Consider the following 22,332-nt stretch of genomic DNA (forward strand, 5'->3'; position numbering starts at 1 on the left):
ACAAAATAGGGCATAGTTTAATGGCATTTTTATTGTTGTTTTTTTTTTTATTAGTAATGGCAGTGATCTGCGATTTTTATGAGGACTGCGACATTATGGCGGACAGATCAGACACTTTTGACACTATTTTGGGGCCATTGTCATTTATACGGCGATCAGTGCTATAAAAATGCATTGATTGTTGTGTAAATGACACTGGCAGTGAAGGGGTTGATTCTAACTGTGAGGGGGGGGGCTACACCTCACATGACAGCGATCACTGCACTCGACAGAGAGCAGTGATCTCTGTCCTGTCACTAGGCAGAACGGGGAAATACTTTGTTTACAAAAGCATCTCCCTGTTCTACCTCTCCGTGACACGATCGCGGGCACCTGGCGCACACCAAGTCCGCGGTCACGGCGGGTGCGCATGCGCCTGCAGCGCCGTTTCTTAAAGGGGACGTACCTGTACGCCCTTTTGCCCACCAGTGCCATTCTGCCGACGTAAATCGGCGTTTGCTGGTCAGCAAGCAGTTAAAAGTAATTTCTAGCAAAAAAAAATGCAGATTTTAAAGTGTGTGTGTGTGTGTGTGTGTGTGTGTGTAATTAAAAGATCGCCCTGGTACACAAGTGGTTATTCTCCTCCTCTATGCATAGGTCACTAGAAAAACCGTATACAGGTTAGCTAAAAATGATAATATATTTGCTTGGTCTGTATCGGAGTCAGTCTGTTTGTGTATGCTGTTAGAATGTGAGTTTGTCTACCTAGTTATCTCGATGTAAAGATAAAGTTAGAGATTGATCTGCACTTTTTCAGTCACAAAGAATGTTGTACTGTATTTTCCCTACTAACGTACATTTGAACTATTGGGGGGGGGTATGAGGTATTAAAATCTAAAGCTGGCCATGCGTGGATCGAAATTTGGCCAGTTCAGCAGGGACCAGCCAAATTTCAATCCATGTGTGGGCCACTGTGGTTGAATAGAAGACAATCTACTGATCGAATTCTGCTCAACAGCTCAACTGGTATTTTTTCGCTTGATCAGCAGTGCAGGCAATAGGTTGCAGTGCTGTTCAGTGTATTCTCACAGCAGGGAAGTCTGGGTAGGCAAGTTATAGAGTTTAGCATAAAATTGTTTGAATTGATCCATGTTGCCTGAGGTGGTTGTGATAGAGTGAATTGTGGAGGTTGCTTTTTTAGTTTGGAGGGCTCTTGCGAGCAGTTTCCCAGATTTGTTGCCAAATTCATAAAATAATTGTCGTGTCAGTGTGTATTTGCGTCTTATCGTTTTCCCCAGTTCTTCAAGTAGGGCTTCCCTGGCTTGTAATAGTTTAGTTAGTGTTTGTGCTGCATTTGTGTGCTGCCCAAGGTGTCATTGGGGTAATTTCCGTGGGTTCATTCTTGCTAAAATATTGTGATAAGCGTGAGTTGAGCGTCAGGGTCATTCTAGAGGGAATTATCGAGTCGCCAGATTGCTGATCTTGTTGGCCCTGTTGGGAATGCTATGGTTATGGAGATGGGATTGTGGTCCGAGAGAAGCATAGGGTCTATGGTCGCACTTATTAGGGACACTAAATCGGTCTGCGTGATGAAGAAATAGTCAATCCTAGTGTATTTGTTATGGGGTGGCGAGAAGAATGTGAAGTCTTTTGTGTTGGGATGCAGTGTGCGCCAAGCATCATGCAAAGTTAGGCCTCATGCACACGAGGCACTGTTAAACGCATGTTCAGAGGCAGTTGGACACGTTTTTCAACTGCCCCTGAACTCATTCACTGTTATCCTATGTGTCCATGTACACAGTCTCGTTTTTTGGTGTTTTTAGGCAGTTGTGTTTTAACCTCGTTTTTCCAGAAGCAAAAAATGGGTTCAGACGCAAACGTTTTCCACGTTTCAGACGCAAAATGCGGGTAAACGCTGGTACCGCCTTTAGCGGCGTTTGCGTTTATAAGTGTTTTTAAAGGAAACCTATTTTTTGGACCAGAAAACACAGAAAAACACAGAAATATGATGGTAAACTGCAGCAGAGAATGACATTTTGTGACCTGATTTTGGGGCCCCATATCTTGGGGCCACTTGGTGCTAGGAACCCCAAATGTGGTGTGCAAACACAATGGCACTACAACATATCCAAATTTGGGGTTCCTAGCACCAAGTGGCCCCGAGATACGGGGCCCCATATTCGGGTCGCAAAATGTCAAGCACTTTTCTGCAGCAGAGAATGACATTTTGCAACCCGAATTTGGGGCCCCATATCTTGGGGCCACTTGGTGCTAGGAACCCCAAATTCGGTGTGCAAACACAGTGGAACAGGCACTACAACATATCCAAAGTTGGGTCGCAAAATGTCATTCTCTGCTCTGCAGACGCTTCTAGACGCAAACGCGGTAAAACACGGCATGCAAATGCGGCAAAACGGGCGTTTCTAAACGCCGGTTTCAGCTTTTAAAAACATGTTTTCAGCAGAGTTTGCACCGGCGTCTCGTGTGCATGAAGCCTTAAATCCTTCAGCTGAGTTTTGATTGCTCAAAGGGCTCTGTACGTTAATGTGGAAGAGCCCAATGAGGTGTCCTGGGAGGGAGTGAGAGCTAGGTTGAAATCTCCCCCCATGATAAGTATTCCTGCTTGGAATGAAGTGAGGAGCTGTAGTGTGTTCCGGATAAATGTTGCTTATTAGAAGTGTATAGGTTCGCTAGCGTGTAAGGCTTACTGTAGAGTTTTCCCTTAAGAAACCGGTATTGGCCATGGTTATCTTTCAATGTATCCAGTATCTGAATAGGACAATCTTTGGAAATTAAAATGGATACCCAGTCTCTTTGGGATTGTACAAGGATGTATACTGGAGCTTCTGTGGGATTGGGAAATGCCCGTTGTGCACATTTCGCTGAAGCAGAAGGGGGGACTGACCATTTCTGTCATCAGGAGTGAAGTCGTTTGAGCCCCAATGAGGGGGAAGGGGTACAAGGGTCTGTAGTAATATTGATTTTAAGAGGCCCAAGCATACATCACCTTATAGCAACATATTTTACATTAATCTTTACATACTGCAAGTTCTTCAACTGGCATTACCATGAGGCGGGCACTATCAATGCCGGGAGTTAGATCGAGCTTACTTATGCACCCTATGAAATTCCTTGCCTCAGGTGGGGAGTGAGCCCCTTGCATATTCAGTGTGTACCCCACGTTGAGATGGGGGCAGTAGGCAAAGATGTGTAGGTGTGCCATGCTATGGTTGGCATCAGTATTCTCATATGTTCTTAGTGGAGTGCCGCCAAATAGCAGGGAAGCAAGTGGAATATAAGCAGGCTGACCAAATGTTCCTAACTTTCAACAGGTCAATTCCATGTGTAATAGAGGTAACTGTAACAGAGTGAGTTGCACTGAACCAAAAAAAAGACAGTTATGAGATTGCAGGCAAGGAAGAACAAACTGAAATGAAAAAACCTATCTGAACCAAATTGTGCTTGCCACAGCTAACAGTGGGAGTGTCCCTTGTGCTTTCAGTTGTCACGCCGGGCCCTTCGTGGTTGCGGTGACTCGGTGGGGTTACAGCCGTGAGGGGAGCCCCTGACTGTGGTGTGGGATCTGTTTCCTTATGGGGAACGTTGTCTGCGGAACTGGGTGTCTTTAGCATCCATGGGTTCTTCATGGCTCATATCTTGTCTTGTGGGGGTGCAGTGGAATTCAGCATACCAGCTTGGGATGTCAATCACAGGAATGCCCAGGGCGTTGTAGAAGAGCTTTAGGTGCTCCGTTACTCACATTAACGCCAGGCGGCCTTGTGTGGAGGTTGAGAGACAAAAGGGGAACTTCCATCTGTAGTGTATGCCCCTGGAACGCAGGGTATCTAGCAAAGCTTTCAAGTCTCTGCGGTGCTGTAAGATAATGCTGGAGAGATCTTGGTAAATACGGATATCTGCACCCATAAGAAAGCTGTATTCTGTTCCTGGTTTTCCTGAGTATCACCACCTTTAGTTTATAGTCCACTAGGCAGCAGATTATATCCCTGGGGGATCTGTTTCTCTGTTTCTCTCCCTTTAGGTCTGAGTACATGATAGATCCTCTCCATCTCCATGGCTCTCTGGCAGTCAGGTCCAGGAGATTGTTGAACAGGCCTGTAACTGTGGTAGTGAGCTGCTCCGTTTCCACAGATTCTGGTAGGGCGCGGATTCTCAAAATATGGCGTCCCTCTATTATCTAAATCCTCCATGTAGCGTTGGAGGTCTCTCAGCTGGAGGGTTTGGGCATCTACCTTGTGGGTCACTCGGCAGAAGACCGTGTCATGCTGTGCAGCTATCCTCTCTACCTCATGGACCCTGTCGGCAATGGCGTGTATGTCCAGGCGCAGGTCAGATATGGCAGCTGACAATGTGTCCTTTATATCTGCTGCGATGGTGTGCAGGTCCTGAAGGCTGGCATGCTGTGTTGGAGTGATCACTGCTCTCTCCCCTGGCCCCGTCGTAGTGTGTGTGGGCAGTGTTCAAGTCAGTGGAGGAGCCGCAGCTTGTGACTGAACATGGCGGGAAGCTGCCATATTGCTCCTCTGTGTCTGGAACAGCTCTGGTATATTCTGGCTCAATCCTCCTTGCTGCTTGTGAGGAGAGCGGGAGCGAGTGGCGAAGGACTTCCGGGATGCCGTCCTTGTGCTTGTGTGGCTATCTGGGGTGAATTGTGTCTCCTGTGGAACGGTAAAGACCCATAGCGGCGGGAGCTCTGGTCTCAAGTGGCCATCTTCCAGCGAGGTCAAACCACGCCCCCCCCACACACACACACACACACACACACACACTATTTTTATTAGTTTTTTTTGGTAAGCGCAGAATATTTAAAACATATATATTCTATATGCATAGCAGTGTATATGATCCAAAGAAAACTACCATTTACAGAATAAACAGTATGGACAGATTTTGACCAGCTGTTTGTGTTTTTTTGTTTTTTTTTCTCTTTTTTTCAGTTGGATTGTCTTGTTGTGGATGCTGCAAAGGAAAAGAGAGACATGGAGCTTAAACACTCAACAATTCAGCAGAAGGTAAGTGTGCACAAAAATGCAGTGTAAAGGCACAGTACACACTGAAGACCTTCGCTGAGCATTAGTATGTAGAGTTGATTGTCTCCTGCTTGGCTTGTATTTCCAATCAAGGTCATGGCTGCAGTTGAAACATCATTCTTTGAATTATTTATATGGTGCCAGTGAACAATACTCAGCTTTGAATACTAACATGTCCATAATTTTAGGTGGCTTTTTGCATCTGTTTGAATAAAAACAAAGTTAAATGACTGATGTAATTTTTTTAATTCTGACTGCTTTGGTGTTTTAGTTATACAGTATGTGAAGTGTATATTCATAATATCTCTTATAGTGTTTTAATGGTGCTTCACCCATATGTTGCAGAATTGATAGCTATCCCTGCTTTGTAGTAGTATGAATTTTGGTAAACATCTGCCTGAAAGGCATTGAGAGGTTTTTGATGCTAGCAGGGGAGGATTGGGAAGCTGCTATGGTGTGCTGTGCCTAAAGTGGTTTCTGGATCTAGCTGTACATGGAAAGAGGTGGTCACATAATACTGGCTGTTCTTAGAACAACCATTTTTCTGAATAAAAGCTACAGTCAACAAGTAAATCTGCAAGGTATTCCTAGTTGCACTTTGCTTTGTCAGCAGGGATCCGCATCATTATGGTCTGCTTATAACTTGAAGCTTAGAGCTCTGCTAGTATAGTATGAACAGAGTAGTGGATTTAGGTTCAGAAAATTATCTTGCAAGGGTATAGCCACTTGAAACAACCAGAAGCTCCAATTTATAACCAGCCATATTTATGAAGTGTCCCCAGCAATCATTACTTGATGCATGCACCACCAATTACCTTGTAATCTACAGGTTTTCTTTTCTTGTGGTATAAAGAAGAGTTTAAAGTAAATGTACTTTTTTTAAAAATAACAAAACATGGTATACTTGCCTGCTCTGTGCAATGGTTTTGCACTGAGCAGCCCCAATCCTCCTCTTTTTGGATCCCCCGCCGGAACTCCTGGCTCCTCCCCCCTGCTGAGTTCCCCCTTAGCAAGCTGCGGCACTCATGCAGGCTCACTTCCAAGCTCCACGGTACTGCTCGACCCTGCCTCCCACTTCCTCCTCACTGGCTGTGATGACAATAGCAGGAGTCAATGGTTCCCACTGATGTCTCTGAACCAGTGAGCAGGGAGAGATAGTAGCAATGCTGCTCTCATGCATAGCCCCGGATCAACATCGGGCTCAGGCAAGTATAAGGGGGACTGGTTGGGTATGGAAGCTGCACACAGAAGTTTTTTTTTTACCTTTTATGCATGAAGCTAAAAAACCACCTTCTTTTAGAACCACTTTAGGGTGGTAGTGAAAGGTAAGCCAGCTGTCAGAATAATATTGGGTTTAATTATATCCTACAATGTGATGGACTACCTGAGGAAGCTTGTTGTAGTATCGGACCTAATAACACTGTCGTTTTTGCAGGTGTTGGCCTTTCCATGAACTGCTCTTTCTGCTAAGCCAGTTCTGGGGTAGTCAAGATAATCTGAATCCCTTGCAGTGGAGCAGTGCTGTGGGTTGTAAATTCCTAAATCTGCAAAGTGACCTTTGATTTTCATTAGTGATGGCTGGTTACTAGAATTTCCTTTGTGATTTTGCAGATGGTCACATATTCCTCACTTCCTTCTGTTTTTTTTGTTTATCTCTTTAATATTAGGGCTTATCTGCTGATGACTCCAGTTACGAGTGCAATGCAGATGCAGAGAATGGTGTTGTTATGGAAGGATACCTCTTTAAACGAGCTAGCAATGCTTTCAAAACCTGGAACAGGTAATTGTTGCCATATTTTGGGCTGTTAAGGCTAAATGTTCCTTTTTTTTTTTTCTCGGTCATCACTAACTCTACAGAGTAAAAATGGTTACAATGATATAATTCGGAGAAACTCGTTGAGAGCAATGATCAGCACAGTTATACAACGCTGCATTTTTATTTTATTTATTTATTTGTAGTGCTTAAACTGCCTTCTTGATTTCCAATTTCATATCATGCTGCTGCTCTTATTTTGCATTTTTCATTTTTTCATTCCTCTTCCTCCTTTCCAGTATGTTTTAATCCTGCCCCATTTTTTCACATGACAGGAAAAAGCCAGACCACTCCAGGTATCAATCAGCCTCTTCTGTCCCCTTCATGTATTATATGTGGCACGTTCCTCTCCATGTGAACCTTGTAATTGGCATAGATCACTTGCAATGGATAAATCTCCTTTAAATTGCTATTTATCATGTTGAGGGTTAATAAGCAATTTTGTTTTTTTTCCCACTGAAAAGGTATGTTACATCTTGTCTAAGATGTTTACCTCAAAGAGGTTCATGTCCCTTCTTCATAGCAAAATAGAACAATTCCTCTTCTTGCGCCCCTTTACTGTTGGACAGGAATCCTCATAGATGGAACCTTAATCCATAACCATCTACTGGCACTTCCATTGGTACATTTACATGGACAACATAGACTTGGTCCACAGTCTAGTGCAGTGTAATGCAATCCTACCATTGCTTACCATCTCCTTTGTGGTACTGCAATCAGTGAGTTTGAAACCGGGGGTTAACATTTGGATTAACCTTGAGAAAATTGTTTAATATCAGATATTCTTGTAATTTAAACTGAGAATACGTTGTTTTAAAGGAGAGCACAGTGCAATTTGCGCATGCTACTAAAAAAAATTCAGATAGATGAATTTATACTATTTCACCCATGCACTGAGATGTCCCATGTATACACATGCAGAAAACAGTGCACAAATAATATACATGTTCTTTCTAGTAATCTGCACAAACACATTGCATGAATAATGTTTAGCATTTGTAAGACCTTTTCTGATATTCTGCCCTAATGGAAGCACCTATTGTCCAATGAGATGTTCTCCATTGCATGTTATCTTTCCTACAGGGTTGAACTCTGTGCTTGCTTGCAGTCAGTTTTGCCTTTTTACCTCCCCTGTTCATTTCAGGAAATTACAATTTTAAAATGTTATCTATAAGCTTGCAGTTTGTTGCATCCCTCTTTATAGCTCCTTGTCCTACATTCAGATCTCTTTAACACTTGCATGCTAATGATTGTATCTTTTTAAGTTGTATGAGTATCTGCAATATTAACAAGAGGTGCTCCTTGAAGCACATCCTTACCCCTAGCTGATCATTTTATCATTGTGAGTTTATGTTGTGTGTTCTAAATTCAATAACACACACAATTGTTTCATGTTCAGTAACTCACTGTTAGATAAAAATATAGAAATTTATATCATTGTAATCTACAGCACACATACATTGGCCAGTGTATTAATTGAAGGAGTACAATCTGCAAAATGTATAACAGTTTGTCTGGTGACATACAAGGGACTATGAGCTAGTGTTTTTGATGAAAACTTTGAGTTAAAGGCCTATCTACTGTAAGCAGGATGAGTTGTTTTGAGTGTATAAACTACATTCTATGCTCTCCATCCCCTTTTGCTTTTAAATCTATTTGCTGTTGTCTTGTTCTTTCACACACAATAGATTTTTTTTCATGATGTTGGAGATGGCTTTGTAGAAGTAGTAAATCGACCCCTATGTGTCATCTAAAAGCAGATAGGGTGTGCACTTTGCAAGTGCAGTTGCTCTAGTGCACATATGTCAAACACAAGACCCTTGGGCCAAATCTGGCCCACCAGGCCTTGTCATGTGGGCCTCATATCCAGTTTTGCAGCCGGAAGGTGGCGGAACTCCATTCGTCCACCTCCTGCTCTAACACTTTACTCCCACTCCCTCCTGTTACTTGTAAACACAGAAGCCTTCTGTGTTTACAAGGAACAGCTTTGCTCTCAGCCAGTCCTGGATCTAACAGATCTAACAGATCCCTGCATGCACTCACAATGAGGATGGGGATCCAGAATCTGAGAGAGTGAGAATGATCTCCCATCAGAACCACCTACACAGGGAGATACAAGAGTGAATACACAGGTAGTAGAGCTGCCTACACAGGGAGGTACTATAGCCGAGCCAGGTAAGAGATAGTAGAGATGCAAGGAGTCTAAGGGGGGTTTAGTTGAATTTGCACACTGTGCATAGCCCATCCCTAAACCGTGAACTCTGTACACAGCTCACCCCTGAACTCTGCATTGTGTACGTAATACACCCCCTGCACTCTGTGCATAAGGCACCCCTGGAACTGCACTCTGTACGTAGCATAATCCTAAACTCTGCACTCCTGTGCTCAGTGTAATCCTGAACTCTGTACCTAAAGCACTCCCGAACCCTGAACTCTGCACCCCAGATACAGCCAGGCATTTGAGGACAACTATACCGCTGATAGGGCCTTTAATCAAATTAAGTTTTACACCCCCTGCTCTAGAGCTTCGTAAATGAGGTAAGGCAGTTTTTTTTTTTTTAATTTTATTTTTCTTCCATGTGATTAAGTATTCTTTGTAAAGCTTTAGTACATTTACTAAGCTCTGGAGCACTTGCAAAGTGCACAGTCTATTTGTCTTTAGTAAATCAACCGCTTAGTATATGGGAGACCAGTGGCGCCTGTTGCTGTCAGTCAAACCCCTATGAGGAGGGGGAAAGGCCGAGCTGTGCTGTGCATATCAATAGGCAGCTTGGTTTAGGATAGAGCCTACATGAGTGCCCCCACACATAGCAAGCCGCATTCAAAAGGGGGAGGAGCTGAGCGTGTGGCAGAGGGGTGACCCCAGTGGAGGTTCGGGTCCGCTTTGTGCAAAACCATTGCACAGAGCAGGTAAGTGTAACATCTTTATTGTTTAAGAAAAAAAATGTTACTATCACTTTAATGAAGCCTTGAGTAATTCTTATACGAGCTTCATATAATTCAAATACATATTTCATACTAGTCCTACATTTTGCGTTCTGGAAATACTTTTATAGTTCACACACAAAAATATACTCCCGTTACCTTCTCAGGGAATTTGTATTACTAATCTAGTTTCTAACAACTTCTTGTTTTGTGATGGAACTTGATTTCCTCTTTTGTCCTGTGTCAGTATTTCCCTGTGTTCCTCCCATCCAGCTTGTGATTCCTATTCTTTTACGCAGCTTCATAGCTTTCCATTTCCCCTATTAGGCTTCAGTGTTTCCTCTTTTAATGTGATCACACTACACATGATAGGAAAACAGCCTGAAGTTAACTTCTGCCGTTGACTTTTTTATGTTTAGGCTTTTCTTTCATATTGTGAACAAAAGCATGATATTAATCTGTGATTTTGACTTTCTAGCATGTAAAAAAAAGTCCTACTAACCAATCAGTTTTTAACTACATTTTCACCAATTTAAAAATTTGAACAGGCTGGCAGCAACTGTAAAGGATAATAAAGCACACAATTTCCTTCTAAAGACTGGAAAGACCTTGTACTTTGGGCCCCTGTAATCCAAATTACAAGATCTCCCCACTCTTGTGTACCACCATGAGAACCTTTGCTGCCATTTACTTAATAGCAGTTAGCTGTAATTGGGTTATGTGCACAAACTCTCCTACCTACTAAATGTATTGCATCGCTTTCATTACCATTGTAACATTTGTAGATTTACCTAGTAATACAGTGCAAAATACTGTCATTTGCAATGCAATACCTTGTTCTTACAGATTTCTGCCCGTTAGTAAAAGATTTATAAGACAAATGATCATTGCTCACTGTTGCTTACTGCAGTTTGTACATTTTCTTTGCCTTGTTAAATGAAACCTTCAAGAGATTCAGTGTCCCAAGTACTTTTCCTTTGCAAGACAGCTCCCAAAGCCTATTGAGTCAGTGTCCTCCTTCCTACTAGTTGGTGCCTGCCAATGGAAGCCAACACTGGAGTGAGTACCTTTCTCACATGGCTGTCCAACACATTGATGTATCACAGCAATGTTGCTCACCAATAATACTACACACTTGATAAAGGCCTATAATGAGAGAAGGGCATGGGCTTCCAAGCCTGGCCTTGTAAATATTTTATTTGCTTTTCTTTTAGCATTACTTTCTGTACTTCACTTAACTAGAACAAGCATTGAGCAGTTAAAGTATGAACTTGTCATTTGCCCCTGGTCAGTGACTAGGAATGCATTAAAGCCATTGCAACAGCAAGGCACTTAGCATTTGGAAGGTCACAAATGTTTGCATATTGCTCCCAGCACAGGTTTTTTTAAAGCCAAGCCTAACTACCATGGAAAAAAAGTCCTTTAGGATTGGACTTGGACTTTACTTTCCTAATCAGCTAGTCATTGTCCTTACCTGGCCAGAAGAAGGCGCGATAATGTGCTTGCTCTGTTATTGACTTGGAATGTGTTGTTCCATAAGGGACTCTCCAATAGCAGCCTATGTATTTTTGAGAGCATAATTTGCTTTAATGAAGCCTGTCATCGAGACGTATGCTTCTTTCATGAAAGATGTTAAATATCTTCTGGCTAGTAAGATAAGTTTAATTGTTGATGGTCCTTAAAAGACTCATTGGGATGCTTTGCTGTATTCTGTCATTAAATTAGGCCAGTGGTGTGCAGCTACCCATAACAACTAATCGGCATTAATCATTCAAAAGTTAACAGTAGAAGGTCTGATTTCCTCCACACCATTGCTCTTATCAGTCTTTTATAAAAGTCTAATGAAGATGATAATTTTACTTATTTACAGCCATATGCAGATATTTCAGCCTTTTTATGAAGGGTAAACCAATATATAGGTAATCCTTATCTGAGTATTTGCCAAGTACAGAAAATCTGAGCGGTTTGAAATCAAATAAGAGAGTAACATTTACACCTGTCTGGTTGCTGTGCATAATATTCTTAGTTTAATGGTGCCACATTTTATAATACAGATATTATGTGTATTGTATTCTGATGGCTTTCAAGATTTACGTATTTAATACTTCCAGTAGGATTGTCTTCTCTATATGGGTCCTTTTGGCTTTCTTCTGTGCATCTTCCCAAGCTATTCTGCTGGTGGTTAACACTGTATTATTATGTTATACTAATTGTTTGCATTAACTTCTAGTAATGGCACTTATAAATGTAAATCCTAATGATACAGCTTGATGTATTGTGTTCTTTCTTTTATTTAATTTAGGCGTTGGTTTTCAATACAAAATAATCAACTAGTGTATCAAAAGAAATTTAAGGTGAGTTCTAGAACATTTTTTGGTCATTATTTCTTTTGCCTCCATATTTTTATTTGTTTTTTTTTGTTTTGTTTTTTTTGTTTTTTTGTTTTTTTTTTTTTTTTTAGGCATGATGGAGTCAATTCACTAATCTATATTGCATGCAGTATTTAAAATGTCAATTCACAGAAAAACGTTTGTTAATTATCTCATGGTCTAGCCACCTGGTATTTAACAAATGTACAAAGTTAGAAGTGAAAAATTTAGCAGCTGTATTACTGCCGCTGCAAAATATGACCGCTCCCTCTTGGGGCTACTGTTTGTTAGGATAACTATGACTCATCCCTGCCAGTCCATTCAGCTGTCGGCCAGGGATTCCAGAATGACAGCAAAACATAAACAAAAGGGGTGATAAATGTGTAATAAAAAAAAATTGCAAAAGGTCCCCTCCAAGAATCAAACCAGACGCATAAGGTCTGTTATGGATTTTAGTCGAACCCCACAAAAAATTGCGCAGGGTTTCCCCACTTTTTCCAGGTTTATGGATTTTAACCCCTTCCCGCCGAGCGTACGCAGATGTGCGTACTCGGCTTTCCGGGGTTATACCGGGATGATGCCCGCAGCTGCAGGCATCATCCCAGTACCGTTTTTTACAGCGGGCGATCGGCTACCCGAGTATAACAACCGATGCGGCTAAAAGCCGCTCGGCTGTTATACCGGAGCAGCGGGAGGGGACGTCCCCCCCTCCCGCTGCTGTTACCGGGCCTCCCGTTCGATCACCCGCCTGGTGACCAATCAGCTGCCTCCGGCCTTCTAATTGTAAACGCGGAAGCGACGTCATGACGTCATTTCCCGTTTACTCGGCTGCGTATGGCGCCGATGTAAAAAAAATACACAGTATTCAGAATCGCCATTTTTGGTGATCTGAATACTTTGAAGTGCAAAGGAGGGATCGGGGGTCTTTTAGACCCCCGATCTTTTAGACCCCCGATCCCTCCATTAAGAGTACCTGTCACCACCTATTACTGTCACAAGGGATGTTTACATTCCTTGTGACAGCAATATAAGTCATCAATTTTTTTTTTTTTTTAACACAATTTATAAATATTAAAATAAATAAGAAAAAAAAAACATTTTTTTAAAGCGCCCGCGAGCTCTGGCAGCAAAGAAAACGCATACGGAAGTCGCGCCTGCATATGTAAACGGTGTTCAAATCACACATGTGAGGTATTGCCGCGATCGTCAGAGCGAGAGCAATAATTCTAGCACTAGACCTCCTCTGTAACTGTAACCTGGTAACCGCAAAAAAAATTTAAAGCGTCGCCTATGGAAATTCTTAGGTACCGTAGTTTGTAGCGTTGACTTGTTTGGTAACTATTTACTCGGTGTAACATCATCTCTCACGTTATAGAAAAAAAATGGCGTATCTTTACTGTTTGTTTTTTTAAAATTCATGAAAGTGTCCCTTTTCGAAAAAAATTGCGATTAAAACACTGCTGCACAAATACTGTGTGATATGAAATATTGCAACAATCTCCATTTTATTCTCTAGATTCTCTGCTAAAAAAAATATATATATATATATATATATATATATATATATATAATGTTTGGGGGTTCTAAGTAATTTTCTAGCAAAAAATACGGATTTTAACTTGTAAACACCAAATTTCAAAAATAGGCTTAGTCATGAAAGGGTTAAACTAGAAAAAAAATACCCCCTCCCCCTGTTCAAATTCCAAAGCAGAACCTTATCTCGGCAAGCAGCCTGGCTGGCCAAAAAAGGTTGGCAAGCCAGATGACTCCCCTGGCAATGCACCTTGCCGCTATGTTGAGGAGGGCAAGGGCCTGTTCCCACAACTCTAGTTCAATGGTTGTGGGGATCTGCGTGCAGGGAGCTTATTGGAATCACGAAGGCCCCCTTTTAAGTAAGGGGGCCCCTGGATACTGGGTACACAACCCTACCCTGTATGAATAAGTAAAGGCTATGTAGTTCCCCTACCCATTCACAAAATATAAAATGTAAATAAACCTGATTGATTCTCATCAATCTTGATTAATGACACCCACTGAAAGATACTTCAGCTGCTGATGCAGTCACCTACCTTGTTGATTGCTAACTTGACTGCTAACTTGTCCAAACTTCGGCTGCAAAGGGAGTTAGGGAGTTTTAATAAAGGCAAAAAGTGTGTGTTAATTACACATTTACATGGGGGAGGGCTGGTATATAGGGGCCCCCTTAATTTTGAAAGAGGCTTACAGATCCCAATTAGCCTCCCAACCCACTGCCCTCAGACCCTCACAACCATGGGCCAGGGTTGTAGGCTTTTGTCCTCCTCAACATTGGACACAAGGTGCCTTTGAGGGCATGTGTTTGTAGTTGTCTGGTATTGTTTGGGAGGTGTTTGGGAGGTAGAGGTCGCTTTCGCATTCTACCCTGAGGGGGAGGGGCTGGCTTTTCCCCCCTTTTTAGTTTTTGATATATGGGGCACCCCTCATATCCATGTCTGATGCGCAGTTGTCTGTATTTTTTGTTCTTTTTGTTTACACATTTACTGCCTTCTTTGTTTGCATTCACCAGACAGCTGAATGGGCCAGGCAGTCATGTATCATGGTTGTTAGGATACCAACAGCTGCTGGCTCCCTGACAGCCAGGAGCCCTGAGTGGGAGCTGTATCTTTTAGCATAGGTAAACACATCACTTTCTGCTGCAGCCAGAGGTCTAGTTTGCAATAAAATAAGAAGTTAAAGACAAATTTATGTGTTAAATATTGCAAGAAATGCAATGCATGCAATGATTTTACACTTTTATTTAAATTTTTTTGTGCATTGACCACTTCTGATATAAACACCTTTTTCCAGATAGCATGCAGCGGTTTAATTTGAACATATACAGTACTGTGCAAATGTTTTAGGCAGGTGTGAAGAAATGCTGTAAAGTAAGAATGCTTTAAAAAATATATTTTTCACTTGTTTTATTTTTAGTAGTTTTTAGAAAAAATCTAAACCAAATCAATATTTGTTGTGTCTACCCTTTGGCTTCAAACTAGCATCGGTTCTTACACTTGCACATAGTCCGAGATTTTGTCGGACTCGAGTCCGGTGTATTATTAACAAATTATACCAAGCAGGTGCTAATGATCATCAATTTCATATGTAGGCTGAAACACGTTCATTAACTGAAACAGCTTTTACACAAGTACAGCATTTCTTGACAATCTGTGCCTTCCCAACATGTGCCTCCATTTAGGAAATGCATGAAACTCCTCTCTCTGACTTCTATAGTAATTTACAATTTCGGTACTGGATAATGCCTCTTCGCCATGCTTCAACATACCCTTTTCGTAGGACGAGCTTTGAACATACCTCTCAGCACCCGCCAGGATCCCCAGGCCTCATTTCTGCTCTCTATGCTTCCCTAAACAATCAAGCGCACTCCGCATCCCTCATATGTGACACAGTGGGAACGTGACCTGACCACTCTGATCGATCCTGGAGGACTGGAACAGGGTTTGGTCAACTGTAGTAAAATGTTCTTTTATTACGACTACCCTTGAATCTGCCTATAAGGTACTTTTGAGGTGGTATTGTATCCCTGCTTAGTTAGCCCATGCAAGTCTTGGGTGCAGCGATAGATGCCTCAGAAATTGTGACCAGTGAGGGGATGTTTTGCATATTTGCTCCTGTCCATGGGTAACTGGTTTCTGGTTCAGGCCTGGAAGAAATCATCAGTCCCGTTTCAGGGAGTAAATGATTGTATGACTGTCTTAATGGTAAATTAAAAAATGTTCAGTATCAAAAGACTTCCAATCCAAATTTATTAAAATCCGTCAACCTTGGATAAATTACTCCTTACCTTCCATACATCCAGCCAGTCTATTTCGCTTTATAGTACGATACCTGAGGTGACCCTGAGTCCATGGGGGGTGGGGGGCTTCTCCCCCCGCTCTTTCCCCCTTTTCCTTTCCCTTCCTTTTCTCTTTGGTTTCTTGTCTCCCTCTTCTTCAATATATCTTACCCTGGGATATCTGGCCCCAGGGATCTCTTTACTGGATTATGAATGCCCTACCATTGATTCAGACTCCTGAAGAGTTAACTGAATTTGACTACTTACAGTGCCTTGCAAAAGTATTCACCCCCCTTGGCATTTTTCGTGTTTTGTTGCCTCACAGCCTGGAATTAACATGGATTATTTGAGCATTTGCATCATTTAATTTACAGAACATGCCCACAACTTTGAAGTTTTTTTTTTTTGTGAAGCAAACAACAAATAGGACAAAATAACAGGAAAAGTCAATGTGCATAACTATTCACCCCCCCCTAAAGTCAATACTTTGTAGAGCCACCTTTTGTGGCTATCACAGCTCCAAGTCGCTTTGGATAAGTCTCTATGAGCTTGCCACATCTTACCACTGGGATTTTTGTGCATTCCTCCTTGCAAAACTGCTCCAGCGCCCTCAAGTTGGATGGCTTGCGCTTGTGAACAGTAATCTTTAAGTCTGACCACAGATTTTGGATTGGATTGAGGTCTAGGCTTTGACTAGGCCATTCCAACACATTTACATATTTCCCCTTAAACCACTCAAGTGTTGCTTTAGCAGTGTGTTTGGGGTCATTGTGCTGCTGAAAGGTGAACCTCAATCCTAGCCTTAAATCACACACAGAGATGTACAGGTTTTTCTTGAGAATATCCCTGTATTTACCACCATCCATCTTTCCCTCAACTCCGACCAGTTTCCCTGTCCCGACTGCTGAAAAACATCCCCACAGCATGATGCTGCCACCACCATGTTTCACTGTGGGGATGGTGTTCTTTAAGAGATGTGTTGGGTTTGCGCCAGACATGGCGTTTTCTTTGGTGGCAAAAAAGTTCAATTTTAGTCTCATCAAACCAGAACACCTTCCTCCATACATTTTGGGAGTCTCCCACATGCCTTTTCGCAAACTCAAAACGTGCCATTTTGTTTTTTGCTGAAAGTAATGGCTTTCTTCTGGCCACTCTGCCATAAAGCCCAACTCTATGGAGTGTACGACTTATTGTTGTCCTATGTACAGATACTCCAGTCTCTGCTGTGGAACTTTGCAGCTCCTCCAGGATTACCTTAGGTCCCTGTGCTGCCTCTCCGATTAATGCCCTCCTTGCCTGGTCTGTGAGTTTTGGTGTGCGGCCGTCTCTTGGCAGGTTTGCTGTTGTGCCATGTTCTTTCCATTTGGTTATGATAGATTTGATGGTGCTCCTAGAGAGTTTTGGATATTTTTTATAACCTCACCCTAACTTGTACTTCTCAACAACATTGTCCCTTGTTTGGAGAGTTCCTTGGTCTTCATGGCAGTGTTTGGTTAGTGGTGCCTCTTGCTTGGGTGTTGCAGCCTCTAGGGCCTTTCAGAAAGGTGTGTATATGTAATGACAAATCATGTGACACTTAGATTGCACACAGGTGGACATCATTTCACTAATTATGTGATTTCTGAAGGTAATTGGTTGCACCAGAGCTTTTTATGGGATACATAACAAATGGGGTGAATACATACGCACATGCCAATTATCAGTTTTTAATGTCTGAAAAATAATTTTATGTATATATTGTTCTAATTTTACCTCACCAACTTAGACTATTGTGTTCTGATCCATCACATAGAATTCAGATTAAAAAAAACATTGAACTAAAGGCTGTAATGTAACAAAATAGGTAAAAAGCCAAGGGGGTGAATACTTTTGCATGGCACTGTATATGTTTACTCTTTCTACTCTGATTAATATTCTGTGTAATTGTGTTGTCCCCCTGCATGGGCAAACTTGATCTTGTTATCCTTTGAAAACTCAATAAAAACTATTAAACATAAACAGCTGTGTCAGAGGCTTAAAACTGGGTGAGGAACAGCCAAACTCTGCTACTAAGGTGAGGTTGTGGAAGACCGTTTCATGTCACAGGTCATACACCATGGCAAAACTGAGCACAGCAACAAGACAAAAGGTAGTTATGCTGCATCTGCAAGGTCTCTCCCAGGCAAAGATTTTAAAGCAGACTGGGGTTTCAATGTGCTGTTGAAGCTTTTTTGAAGAAACGGGAAATGTTGAGGACAGTAGACGCAGTGGTTGGCCAAGGAAACTTAATGCAGCAGATGAAAGATGCATCATGCTTGCGTCCCTTCGACATCAGAAGATATCCAGCAGTGCACCACCACTGAACATCAGAATCTGGAAACCAGTGGGACCCAGGTACACCCATCAATTGTCCAGAGAAGTCTGGCCAGAAGTGGTCTTCATGATGTAAATGCAGCCAAAACAGCCATACCGCTGAAGTGGCAACAAGGTTAAGCGACTCAACAATGCAAGAAAACATAGGAACTGGGGTGCTGAAAAATGTCAGAAGGTGATCTGGACTGATAAGTCAAAATTTCAAATATTTGGCTGTAGCAGGAGGCAGTTTGTTTGTGAAAGGCTGGAGAGCGGTAGAATGAGTGTCGGCAACATTTGAAGCATAGAAAAAAAACTTGCGCCAATGAAAAAGGTGAATCAAATAGTTGCCAGCAGCAGTGTGAATATGAGCTGACTAGCCTCACAGTGAGATTAAAAAAAAGGTTAAATCCCGCGCTCAGTTTGTACAAATAACAAACGTAAGAACATCAATATGTGCATCAAAAAATGTGAAATAGTTCACAATAATATATTAACAATCCCACTTTGTTGTGAAATAAAGTGCTCGTGGGTAGATCAAATTGAAGGTGCTCCAATTCAGTGTGCAAACAATGGTGCCCCACATGGATGTGCACTCACCCTTCTGAGTTGACCACCTATCGCTAGAGTGGTCAAATGCGCTTTGTGGGGACAATGTAACCCCTAGATCCAGGTCAGCTATGCTTGGAGTAGTCCTGCATGGATAGGGAGAAAGAATGACAGAGGGGGGCTCCCATAGTGTAAAACCATAATTTATTTAAAATAGGATGTGATAATAAAATGGGATACACTTTTACATTTTATGGTGCCTATGCCTGGCACCTGGTGTGATCAGCTTGTATTATAATTAGGGATAGCCAGCCAGTCTTGATTTGGACCCTGCTGTATTGCGGTGAGGCTTGGTTCCCTGAGATCGTGTTTCTGGGCGGATGTGTGGTCGCGATGACGTGATCAAGCCTCAGTGCGTTTCAGCCAATAGGAACGGGCGTCATCAGAAGCTTCCTGATGATGATTTCCCTATTGGCTGAAACACGTAGAGGCTTTATCGCGCCATCGCGACCACACATCCGCTGGGAAATACGATCTCAGGAAACTGAGCCTCATTGCAATACAGCGGGGTACAAACAGGGACTGGCCCCCTAATTATAATACATGCTGATCACACCGGGTGCCAGGCATAGGCACCAGAAAATGTAAAAGTGTATCCCATTTTTTTATCACATCCTATTTTAAATAAATTACGGTTTTACATTATGGGAGCCCCCCTCTGTCATTCTTTCTCCCTATCCATGACGGACTTTTCCAAGCGTAGCTGATGTGGATTACACATCTAGGGGCTACATTGTCCCCACAAAGCGCAAGTGACCACTCTAGCGATAGGTGGTCAACTCAGAAGGGTGAGTGCACATCCGTGTAGGGCACCATTGTTTGCACACTGAATTGGAGCCCCTTCAATTTGATCTACGCACGAGCACTTTTTTTCACAACAAAGTGGGACGAATAATATATCATTGTGAACTATTTTTGCATTTTTTGATACACATATTCATTGTTCTTACATTTGTTATTTGTATAAGCTGAGCACAGTGTTTAACCTTTTTTAACAGTTGAAGCACGGTGGAGGTTCCTTGCATGTTTGGGGCTGCATTTCTGCAAATAGAGTTGGAGATTTGGTCAGGATCAATGGTGTCCTAAATGCTGAGAAATACAGGCAGATACCTATCCATCATGCCATACCATCAGGGAGGTGTGTGATTGGTCCCATATTTATTCTGCAGCAGATCAATGACCCCAAACTTGCAGCCGATATCATTAAGAACTATCTTCAATGTAAAGAAGAACAAGGAGTCCTGGAAGTGATGGTTTGGCCCCCACAGAGTCCTGATCTCAACATCATTGAGTTTGTCTGGGATTACATGAAGAGACAGAAGGATTTGAGGCAGCCTATATCTACAGAAAATCTGTGGTTAGTTCTCCAAGATGTTTGAAACAACCTACCTGATGGGTTCCTTCAGAAACTGTGTGCAAGTGTACCTAGCAGAATTGATGGTGTTTTGAAGGCCTTTTGGTGGTCACACCAAATATTGTTTTCTTTTGGATTTATTTTTATGAATTAACAAAATGGAAAGTAAATGAACAGAAAATAAACTATTAACAATTCTATTTCTGAAAGCATTCTTAATTTACTTCCCTTTTTTTTTTCCACTCCTGCCTAAAACTTTTTCACAGTAGTGTACATCACTTAAACTGTATCATAAAATCAGATATAGTGCACCTATGTGAGAAGAATTTGAGCGACACATGAGACAAGGTTTTACAATTGCACAGTAAGCATATAGATTTGTATTAAGCAATATTGTATATGTTGCTGAATCAGCAGTTGATGACACTTCTATATCTATAAGCCTCTTTATAGGGGAAAATCCTGTGTACAAAGCATTAGCTGATCCTAAGCTAAATCCACTATGTTTGAATGTAAACAGAGTAGATCCATAATTAGCATGGGCATGAGAGCATGAGGTTTCGGCCTCCCCCTTCCTACAATTTATACATAATTTATATTTAAAAGCTAAACCACCAAATTTCTGCGCAGGTGAGACAATAAAAGCTGCTGACAACAACACAATAGGATGGATTGTGGACAGTGAATAATAAGAATAGTGTTGCCATGCTGAATAGTCAATGTAAAATGAATATTCATAAATCGTCCATGGTGGTGAAAATAAGTGCAAATCACAACAAATGCATAATCATTGTATAATGAAGATTTATAAGTAGTCCATGGTAGTGAAAATAAAGTGCAAATTGCAACAGTTCTTTAAAAGTGCATCCAGCATAGATAAAAGTCATTACTCTGTGAGTGGATCACCCAGATGTGCAGCCACCAAAAATGAACAAAATGCCTCCTTACCAGAAAAAGTGGACTTTAGATTATAAGAGTCAGAAACGCTTGATAAACCCAAAGACAGGAAATCCAAATGCTGTCTCTCCTTACATTAATGACAAAGCTCATGGTATAGGATGTTGCATTATAGTAGACATGGAGAATGAAGAGAGAAAGACCCACATAGTGTGAACTGTATAAACATTTATTAAAATGCAAAGAATGCTAATAACTCACATTAAAAAGAAATAAAATCCAGCATGAAAATGGAGATACTCGTTCCCGGGAAACAAATTGGAAATCTTACAGATCTGGCGTACGTGGTGACATCACAGACGTAGACTCTGCCCTACATATTTCATCAAAAATGTTGCAAAAACTAAAAAATATTACTGGGCAGGGGATAATAGCCTATATGAAATAAAGCTGCTTGCAATATTGCAACAGAACCAATTGTGCAAAAACATACATATTAAAAATTGCAGTGCTAAATAAATTAAGGTCAAAGTAAATCATTAAAAAATAGTCCATATAGGGCTTGAACAATAAAGTGGATAGTGACAGATGAAAAAGTCCATTGAAGTAATATCCAAAGCAATGTGATTGTTTAGATGAATAGCCACCTGGTGCACCTCCACGGTATAGACGTTTAAATAATGATCCAGCACTCAAGGAAGAATCCCTCAGTGGTTAGACAGGAAAGGAAGGTAACGTGGCTGGCCAAACAAACCCCTAGTGTGCCTCAGACGGATTGCTGTAAGTGTTTAGAACATTTCCTCAAAAAAAGTTTTTACGGTTTTATACTATGTGGATCTTTTTCTTCCTTATTGGTCACGTCTAAGGAACACCAGGGGTTTATCCAAAGAAATGTGATTGTTTAGATAATTATCCACCTGTGCACCTCCACCATGATAATAAACAGGTCTCTAGACTCCACGTTATAGGAGTCTGCGTTACAATTGTTACCTCCAGCCAGGTTGCCTTCCTTTCCGGTCTAACCACTGAGGGAGTTAACTTGAGTGCTGGATCATTATTTATCATTGTCTAGACTCCTATAACGTGGAGTCTAGAGACCTGTTTATTATCATGGTGGACGTGCACCAGGTGGATAGTCATCTAAACAATCACATTTCTTTGGATATTACTTCAATGGACTTTCTTTTCATCTGTCA

General features: G+C 41.6%; 1 protein-coding gene across 2 annotated transcripts in view; it reads left to right on the plus strand.

Moving 5' to 3' along the window:
* The window catches only part of ACAP2 (ArfGAP with coiled-coil, ankyrin repeat and PH domains 2), a 176,500-nt gene that overhangs the window by 89,025 nt on the left and 65,143 nt on the right, over positions 1–22,332 (plus strand). For both annotated transcript variants that reach the window (XM_073626342.1, XM_073626343.1), the window contains exons 9-11: positions 4,935–5,009; positions 6,695–6,807; positions 12,068–12,119. In XM_073626342.1, coding sequence (XP_073482443.1) covers positions 4,935–5,009; positions 6,695–6,807; positions 12,068–12,119 — 240 coding nt within the window. The remainder of the gene's footprint in view (positions 1–4,934; positions 5,010–6,694; positions 6,808–12,067; positions 12,120–22,332) is intronic.

This window comes from Aquarana catesbeiana, linkage group LG04, assembly GCF_042186555.1.
Source record: "Aquarana catesbeiana isolate 2022-GZ linkage group LG04, ASM4218655v1, whole genome shotgun sequence".
NCBI lineage: Eukaryota > Metazoa > Chordata > Amphibia > Anura > Ranidae > Aquarana > Aquarana catesbeiana.